The sequence below is a fragment of the Eutrigla gurnardus genome (assembly GCF_963514095.1).
Source record: "Eutrigla gurnardus genome assembly, chromosome: 1".
Classification (NCBI taxonomy): domain Eukaryota; kingdom Metazoa; phylum Chordata; class Actinopteri; order Perciformes; family Triglidae; genus Eutrigla; species Eutrigla gurnardus.
In genome coordinates this window covers 33,664,622-33,688,640 of record NC_139915.1, presented here as the reverse complement: position 1 = coordinate 33,688,640, position 24,019 = coordinate 33,664,622, and the positions used below count along the sequence as shown (strand labels likewise).

Below are 24,019 nucleotides of genomic sequence, written 5' to 3'. Positions count from 1 at the left end.
ATGATTACCTCGGCGGCGAGGTCGCAGTCAGACCTCAGACCTCATCGGGCTGTCGCCATGGAGACGGACTCACATTAAGGCAGCTGGACCAGCAGCTCAGGTGGAGCTTCTTAGTCCGACGTCACACACACGAAGTAAATGTCTCTCTCATCAGTGGCTTTTAGATTACGATCAATGTTATAAACAGGTTATAATTATTCGGAACAATACAAAATTTAAATATATAAATGTTGAATAAATAGAAATATCTACAGATTTACTTTGGGAACGATTGATTTTTGAGTTTTACAAACTGTCAGAGAATAGTGACAATCCCACGCTTACGTATGATTACGTATTAAAAGCGATCGGGAAGCGGAGGATGTCCGATAGACGACTAATCGATCACCGGAGCTGTGTTTCTGCCCGATCGACTCACCGTGAATCGTTTGTTTCCTGGTGCAGAGAGGACTTTGAACGCAGCATTCAAGAACCCAACTGAACAGCTGAATAAATAAAACTACATTTTCAGGGGGATTATGGGATGTGGGTGCTGCAGCTGTCACGTGTTGTTATTGTATCTTCATTAGAGTGATTACTATGTTGGTCACATGTAATGTGGGTATTGTTGCGTGTTCTGCTGCAGTAATAAGCCCCAAATAGTTTTGCAAAATCAGATAAACGTGCAGTAAAAGTACATTTACCCCCCCACCCCCCAAAAATGTTTTTTTAAATACACATAAACGTTTGTCGCGCGTGTGTGCGCGTGCGCGGTGCTCGGACACCGACTGCAGGAGGAGGTCCACCACCTCTCCATCCGCGCGTCACCTCTTCATCGGTGTCAGCGCCGGTCTGGGGTCCACGGCACCGGGGCGACACACCCAGCGGGACCCTTGAGTGTGTGTGCGCGTGTGCGTGTGTGTGTGCGCGCGCCCTAGCAGCTCGTGCCGCTTACCTCTCTGCGGTCCTGCAGGCACTCCAGCACGGCCAGGTTGTTGGTCCAGGTGTGTTTGGGGCAGAGGCGGGACAGGTCGTCCCGGCAGGCCTCCTCCTCCGACAGCTTCCAGCCGCTCGCCCTCCGAGGCTGCGAGGCCCCGGCGGCGGCGGCGGCGGCGACGGCGGCGGCAGGTGCATCCTTGGCCGGGGGCTCCGCGGCCCGGAGGACGGGCGGGTTCGGCGGCTCGGCCGGGCCGCTGACCGCCTTCGAGCCGCGGACGGAACCGACGCCGCAGAGACAGACGAGCGCCAGGAGCAGCGGCAGCAGCTGAGAGTAACTGTACGCCGCCATCTTCACGCCACTTGACAAGCCAGCGCTAATGACAGCGCATCACTTCCGGTCAGCGCGTTCACAATAAAAGCGTTGTGACCAGAATAAATGCACAACTTCCGGTCATTTAAAACAAAATTAGTAAAATCTATGCACGTTGTTCTTACATTTTTAAGAGATGAACCGGAAACATACCAATAAATTATAACAATGATGACAAGAGAAGGGAATTCATATCATAATAAAAACACGATATTAAAATCACAATATTATCATGGAAAGTACACAACCTTCATAGTAATGACTTAAGAATAACAGGAATAATATAGAGAATTCTGTTTTTTTTCCTACTGCTCCACATCCAGACCAGTCTGGCTAGCTAATCCAACACACTTTTGTCACAGCGTTGGAAATCGCCTTGGAAACGATGATGGGTGACAACCTTGTCATCATCATTTTTGTAGGCTAACCAGTGTAGCATTAAAGCATGGTGGAATCAGCTAACCAGCCTGGACGTAGCTTCAACTCTCAAGTTACGCCACAAAGAAAGACAAATAATATAGTAGGGTTAAGATATATTGGCAGAAATGTAATAACATATTCATGTTTTCATTTGTGCATAATCACCTGAAACTAAAAATCGTGTTTTTGTTATATAGGGAGGTTGCAACCTGCGACCTATGGCAAGCCGTTTTCTCATTTAATAGCTAGACTGGATATGTATTGCAGATATCTGTAATTCAATTCTTCCTAGTCAAAAAGAACATTTCAGATATCCACAATGGCATTCTTCCTAGGACAAATGACGTCACTTTTGCCATTCATGTGTATTGGGCTTTCAATTTCAGATATCCACAATTACAATCTGGATATCTAGAATGAACATTCTGGATATCTGCAATTTAATTCTTACTAGGAAAAACTCCCATTTCAGATATCTTCAATCCAATTGTTACTAGTCATAATTTTAATTTCAGATATCCAAAATGAAAAACTATTCCAGATATCCAGAATGTAATTTTGAATATCCAAAAATACATTGTGACTAGTAGAAATGTTGTTATGGATATCCACAATTCGTATTATGACTAGTAGAAATGTAATTTCAGATATCTACAATTAGAATTATGACTAAGAACAATACAATTGCAGATATCCACAAATGTATTGTTGATATCTGTTGACAGGTAGACAGAATCGTTTTTCATTTTGGATATCTGAAATTAAAATTATGACTAGTAACAATTGGATTGAAGATATCTGAAATGGGAGTTTTTCCTAGTAAGAATTCAATTTCAGATATCCAGAATGTTCATTCTAGATATCTAGAATGAACATTCTGGATATCTGAAATTGAAAGCCCAATACACATGAATGGCAAAAGTGACGTCATTTGTCCTAGGAAGAATGTCATTGTGGATATCTGAAATGTTCTTTTTGACTAGGAAGAATTGAATTACAGATATCTGCAATACATATCCAGTCTAGTTATTAAATGATCAAACGGCCACAGGATTTTTAGATATCTTAAATTTAGTTTTGACTAGTACAATCAAAGTTGTAGATATCTTAAAATATCATTTTGAATAGTAAGAATGTATTGTGGATATCTTTAATTACCATTTCTCCTAGTCAAAATGTAATTTTGACTAGGAGAAATGCTATTATGGATATCTAAAATATAATTACAGATAGGAGTGTGGTTCGATTAAATGTTAAAACGGCTTGCCATAGCGACCACGCCAGTAGATGCCACCAAATCCTACACACTGTCCCTTTAACACGGACTGTTCTGTGTTTACGATTCAACTCGAAAAGATACAAAAAAAGTGCTTGAATATTTATTTAGAATGAATACTAACTTTATTTATTCACAGTATTTGTACTTTCATTACTTTGTTCATTACTTTTTTTTAATGTGCGAATGTGAAATATGGTTTGTCGTGTAGCTGAGCATCATGGGAACCAGTCAGAGCAATAAATCCTCCCAGTTTAGAGCAGACAGCTGCTGGGAGGCTTTTTCTGGTTGGTCCTGCTCTCAGAGTTAGTTTTTTCTTTTTTAAGGTATTTTATGGTGTATTTTTTCTTTTTTAAACCCTTTGTTCTCACACTACACATATAATGGCACATTTGTTTTTTTAAATATATTTTCGTTATTTCAGAGAAACGTCTTCACAGTTCATTGTTCATTGTTTTATTTTAAATGTCAAATGTGTGTGTGTGTGTGTGTGTGTGTGTGTGTGTGTGTGTATTTATATGTATTTATTTATTGTTGTTATTGTTGGGATATATACATATATTATTATTATTATTATTATTTCTGGGAATATTATTATTATTATTGGGGATATCAAATATCAAAGGGAGGAGGGGGAGCAGTCAGCTGTTCCAGACTCGGAGAAATCCCTCCTCCGAGGCTCAGCTTCCTTTGTCCTCGTAGAAGATCACATGTTGGCTGTTGCTTTTATTCCGCCTTCAAATACCACAGACGGCTCGTTGTAATAAATAATAAAATCACTTTGCTGATAGCAGAAAAGTAACTTCCAGGCCACTGGTTCCTACAAACATATCGTCTCATATTTAAAAACCTTTCCTACAGTTGTGTTTTTTTGAAGCCTGAACCGATATTAGTAAATTAGTTGTAGGTATAATACATTTAGTATAATGCCTTATTGTTACGTATTCTTAATTTTGTGCATTCCATTTGGAAAAGTGTAAAAATAAGTTAAATTACTAAAACTTCTGCCCGTTTTTGTCCAACAATCGGGAGGAAACGATGCATTTGTTGGGGACTATTTCCAGCGGCGGATGAATCCACATTTGTTGGAGTCAGCAGGACTGTGTGTGTGTGTGTGTGTGTGTGTGTGTGTGTATGTGTGTGTGTGCGTGTGTGTGTGTGTGTGTGTGTGTGTGTGTGTGTGTGTGTGTGTGTGTGTGTGTGTGTGTGCGTGTGTGTGTGTGTGTGTGTGTGTGTGTGTGTGTGTGTGTGTGTGTGTGTGTGAGTTCACAATGAAGGAGCCAGTGAAACACTGACATGTTTTTAATGGAGGTGTGTTCATGCATGCTCTTCACTAAGAGGGTTCAGGGTTAAATCCTAAAAAGTTTAAGACCCTGGACTAGATGTGTGTCGAGTCCTCATCGGGGTCCCAAATTCCTGAAGTGTTTGTTGGAGGCTCAGCTGCCGCCACAGACCCCATCAGACCCCCACCAGACCCCCATCAGACCCCGTCAGACCTCCATCTGTCTGCTTCTGAAGACAACTGCTGCTGGTCCGCACACACACACACACACACACACACACACACACACACACACACACACACACACACACAGTGAACCTATAAGGAGACAGGAAGTCGAGGTCTTTCCAGTCACCTCTCAGCGGTCGGGATGGCCGGGTGAGTTCTGCTCTGAACTGAAACTTTCTGAAACTCACCGATTTGCTGCTAATCATTTCACTTCCTGTTTGTCTGCAGGAAAAAGATGTCGTCCAGCCGGAGGAACCATCTCAAGGTAGAGTAAGACGGGGTTTGATGAAGGCCCGGGATTTTGTTTGAACCAAACAGGTTCTTAATTCCTGTTTCTCTTTGTTGAGTCAAAGGTTTTTACAGGATTTCTCTTTGTTTCAACATCTATAAATAAAAACTCCATGTTTCTATCAGAGGGTTCAAAAGTCCAGATGTTCTCTCCTCAAGTAGAAGTACAGATACTTGTATTTAAAAAGACTCTTGTCAAAGTAGAAGTACAGATACTTGTATTTAAAAAGACTCTTGTCAAAGTAGAAGTACAGATACTTGTATTTAAAAAGACTCTTGTCAAAGTAGAAGTACAGATACTTGTATTTAAAAAGACTCTTGTCAAAGTAGAAGTACAGATACTTGTATTTAAAAAGACTCTTGTCAAAGTAGAAGTACAGATACTTGTATTTAAAAAGACTCTTGTAAAGTAGAAGTACAGATACTTGTATTTAAAAAGACTCTTGTAAAGTAGAAGTACAGATACTTGTATTTAAAAAGACTCTTGTAAAGGTAGAAGTACAGATAGTGAATATCATGTCATATTACAGTAATAAGAAAAAAATCCCCTTAAGTGCATTAAAACTAAAGTAACAAGCTTGAGAAAGTACAAATATTTGTACTCAAGGATGGATGACTCAAGTAAATAGATAAAATAATCTACTTCAGTACATTAACCAAGTATTTATACTTCTTTACCAACTCTGTCATTTGTGGTGTTCTGAACGCTTTCCTCCTCTTCCTCCTCCTCCTCTCCCCTTCCTCCCCCTCCCCTCCTCCTCCTCCTCCTCTCCCCTTCCTCCTCCTCCTCTCTCCTCCTCCTCTCCCCTTCCTCCCCCTCCCCTTCTCCTCCTCCTCTCAGAGTTTGCTGCTGCAGATCGGCCAGGCGATGCTGGAGGAGGAGGAGCAGGAGGCCCAGAAGATGAAGGAGCAGCACATGGAGGAGAACTGCCCCGACTTGTCCATCCCAGGATGCATGCAGGAGCTCCAGGTGACCCTCCTTAAGACCGCCCAGCTAAAGGCATTCAACTACAGCTCCCATGAGCCTTTGCCACCGGTGCCTCATGGGAAAATAAATAGAAACATACTAACCCCATATTTGTTGATAACAAACAGGATCTGTGCCGCAAACTCCACAAGCAGATCGACTTGGTGGACGAGGAGCGATACGACATGGAGGTCAAGGTGAAGAAGTCCGACAAGGAGGTACGTCGACTTCTACGTCGACTTCTACGTCGACTTCTACGTCGACCTCTACGTCGACTTCTACGTCTAAAAATATTCTCTGCCTGTAGTCACTACTGATACAGTGTGTCTCAACTTGTTTCGTTTAGTTAGTTTTAATGTCCTGATTCATACACACAAACCAGGGCTTCCCCTTTAAATTTGATCATTTGGATCAAGTGTCAGTTATTGTGTCGTTCAAATTGTATTTAATTGTTATTTAGTCCACACACACACACACACACACACAGATCCGGTCTGAGTGACGTCCCCTCTGTCAGGTGGACGACCTGAAGCTGATGGTTCAGGACCTGAAGGGGAAGTTTAAGAAGCCGGCCCTGAAGAGGGTGAGGATGTCGGCCGACGCCATGCTGGCCGCTCTGCTGGGCTCCAAACACAAAGTGTCCATGGACCTGAGGGCCAACCTGAAGCAGGTCAAGAAGGATGTCAAAGAGGAGGTGGGCGCTTCACTGATTCCTCTAAATGCTGTGGTTTCATCAAACTTAAATAAGTAGTGACATGAATCCATCGGCTGCTTCTCTCTGCAGGAAAAGCCGACGGGCGACTGGAGGAAGAAGATCGAAGACCAGGCCGGGATGGACGGCAGGAAGAAGATGTTCGAGACAGAGGCATGAACGCCGGCGTGTCCTTCTTCTTCTGTTCTCCGTTTCTGTGTCTTCTATGAGTCAGTATCTTCGCCATTGTGTATAATTGATAGAATAAATAATATGATTGTGCTTTTGTGTGTATCGTGGCGCTTATTTCATGAAATAGAAATATTGTGTTGACGAGCACTAAAATGCAATACAATTAAATGCAAAATAAAATTTAAAAAGATAAAACAATCAAATTAAACATAATAGACATATAAGAGGTGTAAAAAAATAAAGTTAACGCTAACGTTAATAACAGGCTATTAAAAAGACAGGAGTAGATGGAGAGATGTACTTAATTAATCTCAAATGTTTTTGCAGCAGTCAGTTTATTAAAAAAACTGTAGACACTTGAATATATAATTCATGTATATAATATGAGATATCATTTTCCCGCTTTGGCAACAAAGGTTGTTACCATTCATGCCAATAAATCTTATTGAATTGATGTGGATATCTCTCTATGTATATACATATTTATATTGTATATATATATATTTTATTTATGTATATATTATTTTTATATATATGATATGTTTCGGCGCCTGAACTTTATTGTTTACCCACCTTTTATCAGAATCAGCATTAATGCATGCCCATTGCTCATTCACACTCCAAAGCAGCAGGTGGCGCTGACGCAGCTATGACGCTGGTTGCGCACCGCCATAATAGAAGAAGAAGACTTTTTTTTTGTTCTTCGGTCATGTGACGTCATGAGAAGACCCCGTGACACACTAGTGGAAGTGAACCAGAGCTACACCACAACTACACTAGCAGGATACTTTTATGTAACATTCAAAGAGGAACGTCCGTAAACCTCCCTTTTCCAACGAAGAAGACGAGGCGCTCGCGCTGCCCCTCGTTTCCGGCCCGCGAACAGACCCAAGATGACGGCGGCGGTGTTTTTCGGCTGCACCTTCATCGCCTTCGGGCCGGCCATCGCTCTGTTCCTGTTCACCATCGCCCGGGAGCCGCTGAGGGTCATCTTCCTCATCGCGGGGTGAGACTTCATCCTAAATCTAAGTCGATGAACATCTAACATCACAGCAGCGCGATGACGTCGTTCCCCTTCAGATGCAGCCGGCGTTTAGCTCCCCGAGCTAACTGGCGAGCTAACGTTAGCTAGGTGCTACTATTAGCTTCCACATTGGGCCATCTCGCTGTTTTAGTGCATATTCCTCATATAATACGCAAAACAATAAGTTGTTCAGGCATCAACACACTAAAATGTCTAGTTCTAGATACTATTATCTGATCTACCGTCATAACTGACGTTATAACGAAAGTTAGCTAAGCGTTAGACGACTTCCTGTCTCCCAGTACTTGTATCTGATCTCAGGGCCGGCCCGAGCCTTTTGGGGGCCCCCTCCCACCACTGTGGAGTCACCTGTGCTTGACTATTATGATACTATAATGTTGCATTATATAATGTATTAATACAGTGAATATTATTATGAACTACTGCCCCCCTGGGCACCACAACCCCCCACCCTATTTGTGCAAATGGCGAGGGAGGTCTGGGGTCCCCCCCCCCCCCCCCCCAGAAAATTATTAATTTAGTAGATGTGATTTGACCAGGTGTTTGCATAAACCTGCAATCTGATTCTCATTGTACTCATTGTACAGCTACGTGTGTATATAAGTATGTATTTATGTGTATGTACACACACATCTCTATTATGTTTTACTTATGTATTCAATCATTTGAAATTATAATCTATCATATTTTGGATTTTATTTTATTCAGGATCCATCATAAAGCCTGTCATATAAAAGTATTTTTAATGGCCTGTTATTAATGTTAGCTGTAACTATGTCTATTATGTTTCATTCATATCTGTTTTATTTTTAAATGGTCTCTCTTCTATTATGCTTTGCATTTTAATTTATTGCATTTTAGTGTTCGTCAGCACAATATTTCTATATCCTGTCCAATTAGTGCCTCGATTCACATAAAAGCACAATAATAATATTTATTCTATACATAATGGCAACTGTATGGGCTCACATAAGACCCGTACACGGAGAATAGTAGAATGCTCGTGTATAGTTTCTAATTCGGTATTTCTCTCTTACTTTCTCTCTTTATCTGTACTGTTGAAGTCTGACTGGGGTTTATCTCATCTCGCTGTGTGATAACGTCCATGACATGAACCTTCATGTGCTGCTTAGTAAAGTTTTTCAGCTATATGTGACTACTGACACCTGAAGCAATAAAACAGATACATGGATGTGAAGTAACAGCAGCTGTTGGACTGACATGGAACTAAAGAACACGTTCATGAATCCCCTCAGGCGCCAGACTAGCATTCACGTCCTTCCTAAAACTAACTGTGGATGTGTTTGCTTCTCGTCCAGGGCCTTCTTCTGGCTGGTGTCTCTGCTGCTGGCCTCGCTGGTCTGGTTCATCTCCGTTCAGATCAGCAACAAGGAGAGTCCCACGCAGCAGAAGGGTCTCCTCATCTTCGGCGTGGTGCTGTCCGTCCTGCTGCAGGAAACCTTCCGCTTCGCTTACTACAAGCTGCTGAAGTAAGTCCTTCACAGCCGCCTGCCGCTTTTACACAAAGTAGTCCCCTACACAAAGTAGTCCCCTACACGGTCTCTGGCACACTTAAAGGGGATGTTACCGGAGACGACGCCAAAACATGTTCTGTTCAATGGTGTGTGCTTTTATTTAATTTTAATCTCCTGACTTGAACAGCTTCCAGGAGGTTTTCCTCACCTGACGAGAGGTAAAGTCAGATCGTCTATATACTTGGTCCCATCCCTAGTCCTAAGTTGTCCTTGCTACAAATTTTAAAATACTCCAGAATGTTTCTGCGTCCCACTTCACAAGGAAAAATCAACATGTCTCTCTAAGGATTTAAAGTGTTTTTATTTTGGTTTTCTAATCACGTGGATTTTAAAGATGCACATGGCTTTTTGCTTGTCTCGCTCTAGAAACTCACAACATGCTCATATTGAAGAGCTAATATTAATGAACACCAGCAGCCACTAGAGGCCGCTATCGTTTAATAATGTGCCTCCAGTGAAAACAAGGCTCAGTGTTCTCCTTTCTATTATCACACTGTATTGGCCAACTTTTTATAGACCAAACGACTCATCGATTATTCCCCATTATCAATAATGATCATCTTCATCGTAAAAACAAATATTAATTGTGGTTTAATATATTCATGTGTGTTTTCTTGCAGGAAAGCGAATGAAGGCCTCCTCACTCTCAGCCAGGAGGAAACCATGCCCATCTCCATACGGCAGCTGGCCTACGGTACCTTTACTGCATCACTATCAGCCTCTCCTTGTGTTTTTACGTGTAGTAGTACTAACACTAGTAGTAGTAGTACTAGTGTTACCTCATCGTACTGTGGAGGTAAAGTCAGGATATCTTTGTTCCTGAAGAGTAACTGCACACTTTAACATGGTTATTGAGCTATGTCTGGTGTGTTTGGGACCGGTCTACGTCATGAAATAAAACGAGTCTGTCGTGTTGGTTTTTGCCTCAGTGTCCGGCCTCGGCTTCGGCTTCATGAGTGGAGCGTTCTCGGTGGTGAACATCCTGGCGGACTCGGTGGGTCCGGGGACAGTCGGGATCCACGGAGACTCTCAGCACTACTTCCTGTCCTCAGGTACCAACGACCACACGTCTATTTAGTTGTTAAAGACAAATGTACAGAAAAGCCAACGCAGCAATAATGTGAATTAAAACGACATTTCCATCAAACTCCGTCTTCCTCTCCAGCCTTCATGACCTTGGCCATCATCCTGCTACACATGTTCTGGGGCGTCGTCTTCTTCGATGCCTGCGAGAAGCAGCGCTGGTGGGCGGTGGCCGCCGTCGTCATCAGCCACCTCGTCGTTTCCTGTCTGGTGAGTGTTGCCGGGGGGTCAAGGGTGAAGGGGGGGAGATTCAAAGCTTCAGGGCTGCAAACACAGTGACATCTGTAGTTTTTGAAAGGCTAAACGCCTACAAATATGGCTTCAATCAGAATATTCCGTCACGTTGGTGTCCGTTTCCCGTCCTCTCACGCAGACCTTCCAGAACCCCGACTACGTGGCCAGTCTGGTTCCCACATACGTCATCCTGTTCCTGATGGGCGTCTGGGCGTTCTACTCCGCCGGCGGTTCCCTGCGGAACCTCAAACTCTGCCTCACCTGCAAAGACAAGGACTTCCTGCTCGCTAACCACCGCGCCAGATAACGCAGCACACACCAGGCAGGACTCTATCCAAAGATCACTGAGTTCACACACACACACACACACACACACACACACACACACACACACACGCGCTGATGTTAATCTGCTGTTGAGGCTCCAGGTTTCTCAACATCTTAGATCTAAAACATGAAAAGAAAATCAGCGGAAGTTCCTTGAAGGAACTAAAAATAATGTTTTGGATCACTTTGTTCTCTTGATGAGGTTCTATTCAAAAATATAAAATATTTGTCCCCCGTTTGTCACCTGATGGTCTAAAAGAAACAACAAACCCATAAAGTGTTTTTTAGTCGGTGACTGTACATATTCTGATGTCTTCAACTTCCTTTCTGACGGCCGTCATCTTCTCTGATGTGTAAAATCTTTCCATTGTTTTTTTTAATGAATCTCTTTGTGTAAATACTTTTGCATTTTTAATTCCAGGTGTGTAGATAGTGAGAAGCTTTTTTTTTTGGTCAAGATGTGATATCTTTAGCGTGGACGAGAACTCGCCTTTGGTTTGAAGCGACCGCGGAGTTGCACTTAAACTTAACGTCAGTGGGGCCGGGAATCGAACCGACGACCTTTGAGGTTAAAGGGACCCGTGTGACTGCTGTTAATCTGTTAATCTCTGTCAGACATAAAGCTGGAATCAATGTGACTTCCTTTTAGTTGTTTTTTCATTCCGTAGTTGATCAGAAAATTCTGTGTTGATGTTCAAATAACAGTTTGAACGACTGCCTATGTTTTTAATTTTTGTTTTATTCACACTTATGTGTCGGAGAAAACAAAGAATCATCACAACAGGAAACTGAACTGTTTAAAGAAAACATGCAGCATTAATTCAAATTCATAAATTAAATTAAAAAGCCTTTTTAGCTGCTGAACCTTCAACTCATATTTGTTATGCGAAACATAAATTAAAGGTACAAGCGATAAGAGAAGTATCTGATCTCTCTCTACGAGACATTTCCTTTTATTCGTAAACCAAAACCACGCGTCGCACTCTTCAAATTGTTCGAGATCGACTGCGAATATCCGATATCGAGCTAGTTCAAAACAACGGATGTAAACATCAGTGAATGTCGGCTTATTAGTTTAAAGGCTTTAATTCAAAGCGTGAAGCTGAACTCGTGATTTGTGTTTTCCTAAATTCCTAAATACGACCACCAACAGGAGGAAGTGTTCAGTTTCTTTCGTGGCCTTTTTAAAAACGGTCCGAAACGCTAGAAACTCCAAACAAAGAATGTTTTCTTAGTTATTGATCTTCTTGTACAGTTTGTTTAGACGACAGAAGGGACGTCTGGGTTCGTTTGGTTCACCTGGAGCTCAAACTAATATCGCACTAATACGACCCTGCAGTAAATCCTTCTCCATGATTATGTTTCTGTTGTTGAAATGTTTTTTAAAGAGGCGTTGGCTGAGAGCTGAGCTGTTATTTAGTCGGACAAAATAATAGAAACGCCTATAACGGGAAAAAAATCAACATCATCGCAGACATTCAAGTTTCACTCGGGATTTATTCTAGTAATAACTTGAGTTATTAATTCTAGTAATAACTTGAGTTATTCATTCTAGTAATAACTTGAGTTATTTATTCTAGTAATAACTTGAGTTATTAATTCTAGTAATAACTTGAGTGATAGTCATTCATTAATTAATACTTTGAGCAAAAACAATTTTCAAAAAAGAGGGTCTGTAGTCGTCGATGTGATGAAGACACTAATTTTTCTTTTTAAATGTTCCCCGTTGAACCACCAATCCCCCCTCCTGGTCCTGGTCCTGGTACTGGTACTGGTACTGGTCCTGGTCCTGTTTCCATGTATGAAAGCGAGACCACAAACCTGGCGGGTCTCTGAGGGCTTCAGTCTCTTAAAGGCCTTTTTTTACCCAGAAGGATGGACGGATGGACGGACAAACCCAGACTTTAACGAGCCAACATGAGGCGGTGCAGCGGGTGGTACGGGGGTCACCATGGCAACGTCAGCATCAGGTGTTCGGAGGTCGTGTGTTCGGCTCGACACAGGCCGAGTCCGTCCGGCACGAACAATAAACTTCGCTTGTTTTGGGAAGATAATCTAATGAATTTAAATGTTGGATTAAAAAATAATAAAATAAAGATGTATTCTCAAAACAACGTGCTCATCACTGAACACATTCTAAAGCTGACACTTTCAGGTGCTTTCAGGTGACGTCGGCGGTTATATTGGTCTAAATGTAATTGTAGAAAATACAAAACAATTACGAAATGTAAACATGGAATACTTGAGTGAAATATGACGTCTGAGTCCTGAACCAGATCCAGGTTTTACCCCACAGCTGTCCGTTCCCTCCACCGTGATGCTCCTCTGACTGTGGACCACAAGGGGGCGCTGTTGTCATCAGTGCGTTCAGACTTTTATTGGGAAATGAAGGCGTCTGATAGGATTTTACTGTGAAGTTAAATACAGTAATTAAATACAGTTAACTGCTAAATCACATTGATATACAGCGGTGGGAAATAAAGTACATATACTTTGTTACTGTACTTGTACTTTACCTATTTATTTTTCTGACAACTTTTTCTCCTTCAAAGTGATACTTTGAGTACATTTTGTAGGGATACTTTTTACTTTGAGTAGATATTTGTCCTTCAAAGTGATACTTTTTACTTTATACTTTGAGTACATTTCAGAGCCTGTACTTTTTCCACTTGAGTAAATAAGTTGTACTTGTACTTTTACCAGAGTACTTTTGACCACGGGTATGTGTACTTCTACTTGAGTACAGAGCGTCTGTACTGTGCACAGATGTAACCTCGGTGTGTTTGTGTGAGATGTGTAAATAAAGGTTCGATTTAAATTCAGCGAACTTGACGGACACGAGGGCGTCGGCTCACCTGCAGGGCCCCGCCCACCTGGCGCATATTTTATGCTAATGAGCAGGTGCAGCGGTTCTTGAGGCGCGCGGCGGGCCGCTCGCGGATGATCCGGATGGAGCAGCGCAGGGAGCAGCGGGAGTCCAGCCGGAGGGTCCTCACCAGGTGATGCTGTCCAGACCCCGACCGACATGCGGATCCGCGAACCACGAATGGATCCCCGTCCAGGACGCCGCGGGACGCCGAGGCTGCTGCGCGTCTTACCTTTGTGTCTGATCGTCCTTTATCAAGGTGAGTCCCCGCCGCGCGAGACCCTCATCCGCAGGTGAGTTCAGGTAAAATGGGAAATAAACTTGTTGAGTGGTCGTTGCTTTCAGCGCATCTGTGCCGGTCTGTGGAGGGAGGCAACCTGTCTGACTGGAGGCAATTCAATAAGTGAGTTATGATTTTATAATAAGTATTAATTCATTATTGTTAATCATATTTTAAATGGGTTTAGTTCGATGTTATTTGTATTATATATACATGAATATAGCTTCTAGCTAATGGCTTTTTTAAACATTAATATTTTAATTATTTTATAATTAATAACAATTATTGTGAAGCATATTTTAAATGGTTTCAGTTCGATGTTATTTGTATTATATATACATGAATATAGAATATTGGTAATGGATTGTTTTTACATTTACATTATTTTAATTCTTTTTTAATATGTTGTTTTAATACATGTTGTTTTATTATTCAATTTATTTATTCATATGTCTTATATTCCATTATTTACTTCTAAATATATGTAATATATATATATATATATATATATATATATATATATATATATATATATATATATATATATATATATATATATCTCAGTATAATGTATTTAATTCCCTATTTAAATAATAGTAACATTTATTTAGAGTTGAAATGATCGATGGTCGATTAATCAATTGAGTATATACTTATAATATTTTTTTACAGAAACAATATATTATTAGCTTTTTTAAAAATGTCTTATGTATTATTTAAATCTATATCATCTCTTATAGTATTCTGAATATTTGTACTGTTTAGACAAAACATTTTTATAAAATTGCGAGATGTATTTTTCACAATTTGATCTGATATTTTCCGGACCAAGCGGTCGATTCATTGATTAAATCGTTTAGACGACGTCGACCTTTGTCAGTGGTCTTAGCTGGAGCAGGCTGTTTGATTGATTGAGTGGTAGCTGGGGGTTGCTGGTTGGTTGGTGGTGGGTTTGTGGTGTCGGTGGGGGGGTCGGGGGGAGCAGCGGGAACAAACCTCTCCTTGTTCTTCTTGTCCCAGCAGCGGGAGCAGCAGGATAAAGCAGCAGAAATGGGACACCGCTTCCCAGGGAGGGCAGGTAGGCAGCCGCATTGATCATTGATGCTGATGGAGCAGCTTCAGGCGGCGAACACACAGCCGGAGATCACCCCGAAAAAACCCCACAGCACCGCTCACACCAAAACACAGAACAGGCCGTCACCTGAAGGTCTCCTACCCCGATCATTCACACACAGGGATCCACTGTCACCAACAATATTTTCATTATTCGCTTAGCGATGTAGATTCTTGCCAACGTTTGGACTCAAAAGAAAAAGTGGCAGCATGTAATTATTTTAAAGAAACAGTGTGAAGCTTTTAGGGGGTTCTACTGGCAGAGAGAAAAACACGCTGTTTGTTTCACGGATGTATTGATTCTGATAAGATCTGCATCCATGGATCCATAGAGACGATAAGTCCCGCCCCCTGACGTTGTCGGACCTTTATTTTGGAAAACATGTGTATGTTTATAATCTTACTGTCAAGAAAGTCTAATTTTCCAGTTTAACTGCTCAAATATAAGTGACTGTGAAAATACGTAATTAGAACGACAACAAACCGTGTGTTTACCAGGATGTAACGTTGCTCACGCTAACAATAAGTCTTTCTCCTTCTTTATCTTCCCAGATGATAAAAAGATAAAAACACATCAACTAAATAACGTTACATTAGTTACAGAACGTAGCTAAGTTAGCTAGCTAGCAAGACCAGCTAACGGTGACGTACGAGAGATGTAGATCACGGATTCACGCTTAACTAAAGCTAAACTAAAACTACTACAACTCAAATTTAATTATAACAATGGTGGTTTTACCACAGACACTTTGAACGTATCGCCAAACCGATGAAGTCCCGCCCCCTTCGTTCAGACATTTGTTCAAAGCCGCCCTGCATTGACAGACAGGCCATCCAATCAGTTTCTCCGGCCCGACTTTTTGATTGGACGGGGTTCATACAGTCCTGCCACGTCCACAGACGGCATTTACATTTTTTTTAATGTCAGAGCATTTAATATATTCATAGCTATCGGCATGCTACGATGATTTCAGGTGATGTAACAGAACGTGTTTCTGAATAGACTCAACCTTTAAGAGTTTCTCCGTTGTAGAAGTTAATGTGGGTCGACTGCAAACAGCCAAACAAAAGGACACGCTAAGCACCTCTAAAGGTCCCTCGAGGCCGAGGCAGCGCCTAGATGACACGTAAAGATACGAACGGAGATCGCACATCGTGACCTTCCGATGTTCACTTCAGCATGGAACAGGAAACATGTGACATGTGAAGGCGTCCCAGCAGGAATACCAGGAGCCGGCCGTTATCGGAGCCTCCATCGGCCCGGATGTGGTCGCTCCTTTTGTCCGGCTTCCTCCTTGGCTCAGGGAGGCGTGAGAATCCGGGCCAAACTATTAAAGGGTTGGAGGGGGGGTTAGCGAAGGAACAAAGCCATTAGTAGCACAGGCCACAGGTGTAGAGACCCGTCTCACGTCACATGTCTGTCATCTGGGTCGACGCTGCTGTATCGACCTGCTCAGTGCCGATATCTCCCGAAGCCGATCGGTGATTAATGATAGTCCCCCCCCCCCCCCCCCCCCCCCCGGTCCTCACCCAGGCCGTCTGCTTTGTTCGTGCTCTTTGAGATGAAAGCCTTCGCTTGAGAGCTCAGGTATCTGGGGGGGGGGGGGTCAGACAGTTAGTGAATGCCATTGTTTTTAAACCAAACTGTGTATTTCTGTTTGATATCTAATCATCAAAATCGTACCATTTTTACCCCCCCCCCCCCCCCAAAATGTTTCCTGACTTTGATTTGAATTCACATTTTTTGTTCGCCAAACTTGCATATTTGGCCCGACAAAGAAGGGCGAGGGGGTGGCGGAGGGTGGGGGGGTCGAAGCCACAGAGGATTCGTTAATGAAGGCCGGTTGACAGCTCTTTTCTCTTCTTTTCCCCGGCGCCGCCTCGGTCCCGCCCTCGCCGCTACGGGACTCTGGTTTGGCAACGACCAGCGTAATTCTGGGAGGAATTTCTGCCCCCCACCAAACAAAACACAGAATTGTGGAAAAGCTTTGGGGTGTCTTACATTTTAATCAAATCGTTTTTATTAATCCGTCACCCGAGAGCCGAGCCGGGCTTGTTTTGTCAGATTTGCTTCATTTTTATAATAAACCCGTGGGATTAATTAAAAGAATCAGTCTGCGTTACAAGGACTTCCTGTTGGTTTGCTGAAACTGGCTCCTTGTAGTCTTTGCCAAACGCTGCCGAGCCCCGATATAAAATTGATCAGGTTTAATGTATTTGGTTGGAAGAGGCTCTGAAACGTTGTAGGATCAGGTTTTAAATCCCTCCTGATCCAGTTTCTCCCCTTGAAGGACCTCCAGACAGCAGCTGCTGCGTCAGAGACCAACACGCCGACCTCCCGTCGGACCGCCGCGTCCGACCGGACAGACGCCTCCTCATGGACCGCCGGCTCGGACCAATCAGCTGCAAGCACAGCACCTTATAGGCAAACAGCATCCAGAACTGTATCAGCCAGACAATCACCAACAGGAACGGCATCAGACAGCCAATCACCATCCACCACGACACAAACCAGCCAATCACCAGGCAGCACGACACAAACCAGCCAATCACCAATAGCCATAGCACCATCCAGGCAAAAAATAACCAGTACAGCACCAGTCAGCCAATCACAGACAAAGAAGGCCCCACCTAGCCAATCACCAATCAACGCAGTGCCAGCCAGTCAGTCACCGGTCAGCAAAGCACCAGCCACGACCTTAGCTGACCATTCAGCAGGCAGTACCACCAAACCTAGCCAATCGTCATCCAGTCAACCATCTTTGAGCCAATCAACAGCCGGCTCAAAAGCACCCAACCAATCACCGCTCACCTCAACATCTTCTACCCAATCACCAACCACTTCAGTAGCAGCCAAACAAGCCGTAAACGTCACAAAAACACCACACCACCTTCCATCCAGCGTTACATCACATGACCAATCACTGTCAACTCCATCTGACCAATCACGGAGCAGCTCGGTGCCACCTAACCAACCATCGCCTGGTTCACAAGGAAACGCAGTCAGCGGAGACGAGCGTCCGGTTAACGTTTCACTGCTCGCCAGGCCGGCGAAGGAAGACCTGAGGTCATCGTTACGTAGGACTCAAGGTAGGTTTCCAACGCTTCCTTCAACCTTGTGTGTCCAGATAAACGAACCAGATCCCCCACTTCTAGTCTTCATGCTACGCTAAGCTAATAGCTAGCACCAGACCTAGCATACACAGACACGGAATTTATTCGTCATCGAACTTTTGAGGGGAGGGTAAGGGAAAGATTCCTTAAATATTATGCAACAAAAAAACCCTCATAGTTGTAGCTACAAACCAGGAAATTGAAATGAAAAGTGAAGCCAAGGATAAAGTGCCTTTAACTGTCATTCTCTCTGCTGGCCATCAGGGGGCGACTCTTCTGGTTGCAAAGAGAAGTCTGATTGCATCATATTTGAAAATGAACCTACTTCTCACTTGATTTATAACCTCGATTAACATTGTAAACGTGAGTTTATGGTCTCAGTCTCTAGTGCTGAACTCGAGGCTTCAAAACCGTAGTCCACTAACCAACGTCACCATGACGACGGCCACTTCTTATACACAGTCTATGACAAACCAGCCAATTTAAAGGGACAGTGTGTATGTTGCCATCTAGCAGTGTGCTTACAGATTACAACCACTGAATACCTCTCTGAGTGCAAAATCGTAGTAACCCTGTTCACGTTACCGTAATAACCCTACTATAGGAGCAATGGAAGTCAGACTGCCAAGCTAATGGGACATAACGACTCAAGTGATGATAAACATGCAAATAATAGTTATGAATATTGTATTAAATGTCTGCTAATAGAGCCCCCGCAATGCTAACATGCTGGCCCTTTAACTGCTGGTCTGACCTGCGATGGCCACCAATGTTTGGCTCTAAACAGTGACAGGTGATATTTGATCTTCTTGCAGATCTGACGCGAAAGAAGCTCAGAGTTTTCCGAACCTGATGCTATTTTTGAAGCACTAGAAAGCTGCGTAATGTGCCTTTAAATAGAGCAGCAGGCGAGCCCTCTGTTGTACGAGTGAACAGAAGGAAAACAGCGTTTATCTGATGAATCAGATAAAAACATGCAGTATGCTCCCTGTGTGGGTCTCGGCCGGCCGAGCAGACGAGCTGGAAGCCCACTGAGCAGATGGTGTGACTGCAGCAGCAGGACTCGGCGTTGGGTGCTCGCTGGTGCGTCGACTGGAACGTTTGCTGGTGAATGGGAGTGATGACAGATGTCGTGACCAGCAGACGCTCAGTTATTCGTCCGTTTCGGAGGGTTTTAGTGTCGAAGCACGGAGATCCCTTTAATTAAATTCTGTTTTATATATATATATATATTGTTATGTCTTATAAAATGTATTTATATTTGGACTTTGCTGTAGTTCTGCAGAGTTTACACTCCGTCTTAAAACCTTTTTTTTTTACCCTTCAATCTAATTTTTTTGCATGTTGCCAGGCAGTGAATCAGTTTTTCCTTCATATATATGATTAGAAACAGAACTCCTGGCATGTTTCAGTCTTTAGACATTTATCGGGTCCTGATCGGTCCTGATCCTGATCCTGATCTGTCCTGATCCTGATCAGCTGATCTCGTCTCCTCTCAGCAGAGCCGTGTGTGCTTCCCTGTCTGAATGGCGGGCGCTGCGTCCAGGAGTCATGTGACTGCAGCTCGTATCAGGCCACCGGACACAGGTGTCAGACAGGTAACACACACACCTGTCGCTCCTCTCCGAAGACGTCTCACACCGTTTAAATGTTTTTGAAACATGAGAACTGCACATTATGGGGATTATTTCCACCACATGGAAACGAAATGACATTTTTATTTCTCTCATTGCAAATATCAAAGCTGTTTGAAACACAGTGTGCTTCACTGCTGAACTACTACGACAATATGACAAAATATAACATTATGATGCATTATTATCACAGATAATAAAATCAGCTCCACGTTTACCAGCTGCAACATTAGAGTGATGCATATTAATATAATACTTATATGCAGTTATATAAGTATGTGTGTCATTCTAAGGGTCCTTTCTGCATAATGAGTACTTTTACTTTTGGTACTTTGATGCTAATACTTTGATCATATCATAAGTTGTACTTTTCAGAATCAGGCCTCCTTTCTTAAATTGCACATTTACTGTTTTTATTCTTTTTTAATTTTATACTTAATTTTATACTTTTATTATATACAGCAGTGATTGGCAGCTACGTGCCACGCCCCTCCGCTCTGATTGGTTGTTCGTCTCTTTTTACACAGATGATCTGTTTGATGTACAGTCGGGACAAAGTGACAGTTTGAACAAATATGACAAAATGTATTAAAGTGACCAACTGCAGCTTTAAACGATATACCTGCGTTCCAATTTTGTGATTTTTTTAAGCCTCTGTTAGTTTCTTCTGCCTCATAACGGCTAAAACGGATTCATGACATGTTTGAACATGACCCTGGTTTCCTTATCTCGTCTGTTTCGGGTCCAGTCCCGAACCCGGGCTTCGAGCGGGAGATGACGTGTCGGACGTGGGGTCAGTACAACTTCGAGACGTTCGACGGCCTCTACTACCACTTCCCCGGTCGCTGCTCCTACACGCTGCTGAGGGTCTGCGAGGAAACCACCCAGGCCAGCATCGTGGTCCAGGTAAGTAAATCCCCCAGACCAGGAGCTGCCCCAGACCGGGAACTGTCCCAGACCAGAACCTGCCCCAGACCGGGAACTGTCCCAGACCAGGAGCTGCCCCAGACCGGGAACTGTCCCAGACCGGGAGCTGCCCCAGACCAGGAGCTGCCCCAGACCGGGAGCTGCCCCAGACCTTTCTGACTTCCTACGAGGTTCCAAGTCGCAGCCCGAGGAAAAGCTTTGCCCTGAAGATTAGTGAAAGCTATCTGGTTATTAGAGTCAATTACCATTAAATACGGCAATTACCCACAATGCCTTGAAAGCATCTGCAACAGACCGCGACTTTGTTCCCCTGAAAGGCAGCAGATACCGAATCTGTGTGTGGGAAAACCAGACGGGGGGAGCGATCCAAACGGTTCTGATTATTGATGCATTCATACATCAAATAGATAGAAGGAGGTGAGACGACATTTTATTGTCTTTGCTCAAGAATGTTTCAGCATTTAAAATGGGGGGACTGGGAGGACTGGGAGGACTGGGAGGACTGGGAGAACTGGGAGGACTGGGAGGACTGGGAGAACTGGGAGAACTCAGGGAGTTGGGTACCGGTCTACCGGTCGACCGGTCTACTGGGCGCCCACAGAAACGACATTATAGACATATCACAATCAACACAACACTCTCTCTCTCTCTCTCTCTCTCTCTCCAGGTCCACAATGACCCGGTCTGCAGCTCCGCCCCCTACACCTGCACCCGGTCCGTCAGCATCTTCCTGCCGTGGGAGGGCGAGCTTCGGCTGCACGCCACCGGCGTGACCTTCAAGGGCCAAAGGTCAGCGGTGCGGCACACGAACGCGTTGATCCATTCTACGTGTTGTATATCTAGAATGTGAATCAGCTGTTCCGTCTCCAGCCTGCAGCTGCCTCATCACATCCACGACCTGCAGCTGGAGCGCATCTCCCAGTACGTCCTGGTGACGCAGCAGCTGGGCTTCACGCTGGCGTGGGACGGGCGCCGCGGCGCCGTCTACATCAAGCTCAGCCCCGAGTTCGTGGGCCGGACCTGCGGTCTGTGTGGCAACTTCAACGCTGACGTGCAGGACGACCTGACCACGAGCTACGGTACTACGCCGCTCACACTTCGTTACATCGTTTAAAAGACTAGATTTATTTAGTATTTATACTATACTCAGAGTATTTCACACAGATATATGAGCTTATGTAAATAATGGTTTATTCTTTTGTCTTTTTCATGTTATTTTATGTCATGTAACTGGGCAGGAAAATAAAGATCAAATCAAAATCTTTTACTGAACTAAATGTATTGTATGAGTCGTAATAATTAAAGCTGCAACTTTTCTACTATTATTATCATTAGATTATTAAAACTCATTAATTAATGTGAAAGCAGGGTTTTACTGTTGGAGCTCATTTTGAATTATTAACTAATGATTATTTTCACTCGGGATTCATTTGGTTCTCGATTATCGATTGATTGCTTTGGTTTGTATAAAGAGTGAAAATTGGCATCATAATTATTAAGATTGTCACCTTTACAACTCAATCCGAGCCTCAAAATTTAAATAATTTAATCATATTTATCATCATATGACTCATCTTTTTGGCTTTACTTGTATAAACTGAAAATCATATTTCATAAGCTCTTTGTCAGAATAATACAGTTAAATATGTAATAATATAATGTCCACGTTTGTCAGCGGTGATATCCATCCATCCATTCCTTCATTGATGAAATATGATTTCTACCTCTCTCAGGTGTGCTGACTCATGATATAGAAATGTTTGGGAACAGCTGGGTGGAGGCGGAGCCTCACGAGGCTCGATGTCCCATGGTGCCCTCCGGCTTCCCTTCGCCCTGCGCTGCAGTGGAAGCTCACGTCCTGCTGGTGAGGCGTCCGATCACAAACCGTATCGTAGGTTTATCCCAGCGGAGACATGGAAACCGAGTGTGTGTGTGTGTGTGTGTGTTTCTGCAGAAGGTGGAGGAGGTGTGTTCGATGCTGATGGAGCCTCCGTTTCAGAGCTGCCACGACTTCGTCAGCCCGCTGTCCTACATGGCGAGCTGCTCCAACGACCTCTGCATGTAAGAGGGCCGGGCAGGGGTTCAGATCTCACTCCTTGAGTCCCGATGGGGGTCTCTGGGGGACCATGAACGCCTGCATCAGCTTTTCATTGGGTTTAAAGAGATTTGGGAGGATTTGGATCATCCAACAAGGAAAGGATTCTTCCTCAGGGGAGCATGAATGTCTTCTTCAGATATTTAAATTGGAATTGGTATTAGAGGAAAGTTCATGGGGACAATTGACCCTTTGCTAAGTCCCGCCCCTGGAACACAGACTGGCCAATCGCAGCGTAGCACCACCAGCTCAGGGTCCAACATCTATGCGGCTCTTCCTCAGGGGAGCATGAGCTTCTTGAGATATTTAAATTGGAATTGGCATTAGAGGAAGTACATCTCCTTCCAACGTCTCCAGGTAACGAGAATCACTGTTACACAACTAGAACGTTGTATTTCTACGTACAAATCTGTGAAGCAAACATTAGCAGAGTACGTTATTTGGTATTACGGTATTCTGAACATTACAACCTTTATTGATGAATGTCATTCCTTTTTCAGGACGATCGATGCTCAAGCTTCCGAGGCTACGCCGCCACGACCGAATTAACGTTATCTTTCCGCATTTTATATGGGTTTCATTTGAAAACGTCTGATTTAACATTACGTAATGTGAGTAGCATTAGCGCTTCAGCTTTAGCTCATTGGAAGATTCACTGCGACGGAGATGCAGCTGCTGGGCGGTTCTTTGTCCGGAGCTGCTCAGATCCTTACCCTCCTCGTACCTGCTTCCTGTTGGCCACGCCCCCCTTTAAAGAGCCCTTGTGTGTCCGTTACTGTGTTGAAGGTCGGGTCCCAGCGGCGATGTGGTCTGCCAGGTGTTCGGGGAGTACGCCCGGGCCTGCGCCCATGCCGACCACCCACTGCACGACTGGAGGCGGGACATTCCTCAGTGTGGTACGTTTGTCCAGAAATAACACACATTTCATATTCTACATCGTGGATATGTAAACACAATAATTAGTTTCAGTATCTTCAGTAGAACACGGAAACTCACTGGAACAATTTTGATGGAACGTGTACAGATGTAGCCTTCTCTTTCATCTGTTTTTAAAAGTTGGATTTCTGTATGTAGTGGTTGAATTAGTTAGTTTGCTGTACTTTTGATCGTGCCAACAGATAGTTTACAGGCTCT

At 43.5% G+C, this 24,019-nt stretch overlaps 4 protein-coding genes across 8 annotated transcripts in view; 3 read left to right on the top strand and 1 right to left on the bottom strand.

Annotated features, from left to right (window-relative positions):
* LOC311016555 (Golgi apparatus protein 1-like) overlaps positions 1–1,299 on the bottom strand; it is a 17,191-nt gene extending 15,892 nt beyond the window's left edge. Inside the window, exon 1 of the mRNA XM_084014311.1 lies at positions 935–1,299. Within this exon, the coding sequence (XP_083870437.1) occupies positions 935–1,267 (333 nt within the window). The 5' untranslated portion in view covers positions 1,268–1,299. The remainder of the gene's footprint in view (positions 1–934) is intronic.
* On the top strand, positions 1,149–6,696 carry LOC311016572 (troponin I, fast skeletal muscle-like). Of its 2 annotated transcripts, XM_084014358.1 has the most exons (7): positions 4,089–4,144; positions 4,250–4,644; positions 4,723–4,759; positions 5,624–5,752; positions 5,878–5,967; positions 6,267–6,443; positions 6,534–6,696. In XM_084014358.1, the coding sequence occupies exons 2-7, from the start codon at positions 4,637–4,639 to the stop codon at positions 6,618–6,620; spliced, it is 528 nt and encodes a 175-aa protein (XP_083870484.1). In that variant the 5' UTR covers positions 4,089–4,144; positions 4,250–4,636; the 3' UTR covers positions 6,621–6,696. The 2 variants fall into 2 exon arrangements, with proteins under 2 accessions (XP_083870485.1, XP_083870484.1); XM_084014359.1 differs by lacking the exons at positions 4,089–4,144; positions 4,250–4,644 and adding an exon at positions 1,149–1,255.
* Positions 6,697–7,351: 655 nt separating this feature from the next.
* On the top strand, positions 7,352–11,494 carry aph1b (APH1B gamma secretase subunit). Its single transcript, XM_084011082.1, has 6 exons — positions 7,352–7,638; positions 8,997–9,167; positions 9,833–9,906; positions 10,142–10,264; positions 10,378–10,505; positions 10,669–11,494. The coding sequence occupies exons 1-6, from the start codon at positions 7,526–7,528 to the stop codon at positions 10,834–10,836; spliced, it is 777 nt and encodes a 258-aa protein (XP_083867208.1). The 5' UTR covers positions 7,352–7,525; the 3' UTR covers positions 10,837–11,494.
* A 2,288-nt stretch (positions 11,495–13,782) lies between these two features.
* The window catches only part of otog (otogelin), a 47,377-nt gene continuing 37,140 nt past the window's right edge, over positions 13,783–24,019 (top strand). Inside the window, exons 1-11 of one of the 4 annotated variants that reach the window (XM_084010692.1) lie at positions 13,783–13,981; positions 14,068–14,125; positions 15,026–15,080; positions 17,407–18,205; positions 19,729–19,827; positions 20,612–20,769; positions 21,458–21,579; positions 21,661–21,869; positions 22,524–22,654; positions 22,745–22,851; positions 23,672–23,781. In XM_084010692.1, the coding sequence (XP_083866818.1) occupies positions 13,882–13,981; positions 14,068–14,125; positions 15,026–15,080; positions 17,407–18,205; positions 19,729–19,827; positions 20,612–20,769; positions 21,458–21,579; positions 21,661–21,869; positions 22,524–22,654; positions 22,745–22,851; positions 23,672–23,781 (1,948 nt within the window). In that variant the 5' untranslated portion in view covers positions 13,783–13,881. Of the gene's footprint in view, positions 13,982–14,067; positions 14,126–15,022; positions 15,081–17,406; positions 18,206–19,728; positions 19,828–20,611; positions 20,770–21,457; positions 21,580–21,660; positions 21,870–22,523; positions 22,655–22,744; positions 22,852–23,671; positions 23,782–24,019 lie in introns of all 4 variants that reach the window. The other 3 variants (XM_084010693.1, XM_084010691.1, XM_084010694.1) reach the window with 3 other exon arrangements.

Bases quoted from the DNA above. Each gene is read 5' to 3' on its own strand.
- aph1b (XM_084011082.1), top strand. From the start codon at position 7,526: ATGACGGCGGCGGTGTTTTTCGGCTGCACCTTCATCGCCTTCGGGCCG. The intron at 10,265-10,377 runs GTACCAACGACC...CTTCCTCTCCAG, and splicing joins GCACTACTTCCTGTCCTCAG to CCTTCATGACCTTGGCCATC. The intron at 10,506-10,668 runs GTGAGTGTTGCC...CCTCTCACGCAG, and splicing joins ACCTCGTCGTTTCCTGTCTG to ACCTTCCAGAACCCCGACTA.
- LOC311016572 (XM_084014358.1), top strand. The intron at 5,753-5,877 runs GTGACCCTCCTT...GATAACAAACAG, and splicing joins GATGCATGCAGGAGCTCCAG to GATCTGTGCCGCAAACTCCA. The intron at 5,968-6,266 runs GTACGTCGACTT...CCCCTCTGTCAG, and splicing joins TGAAGAAGTCCGACAAGGAG to GTGGACGACCTGAAGCTGAT.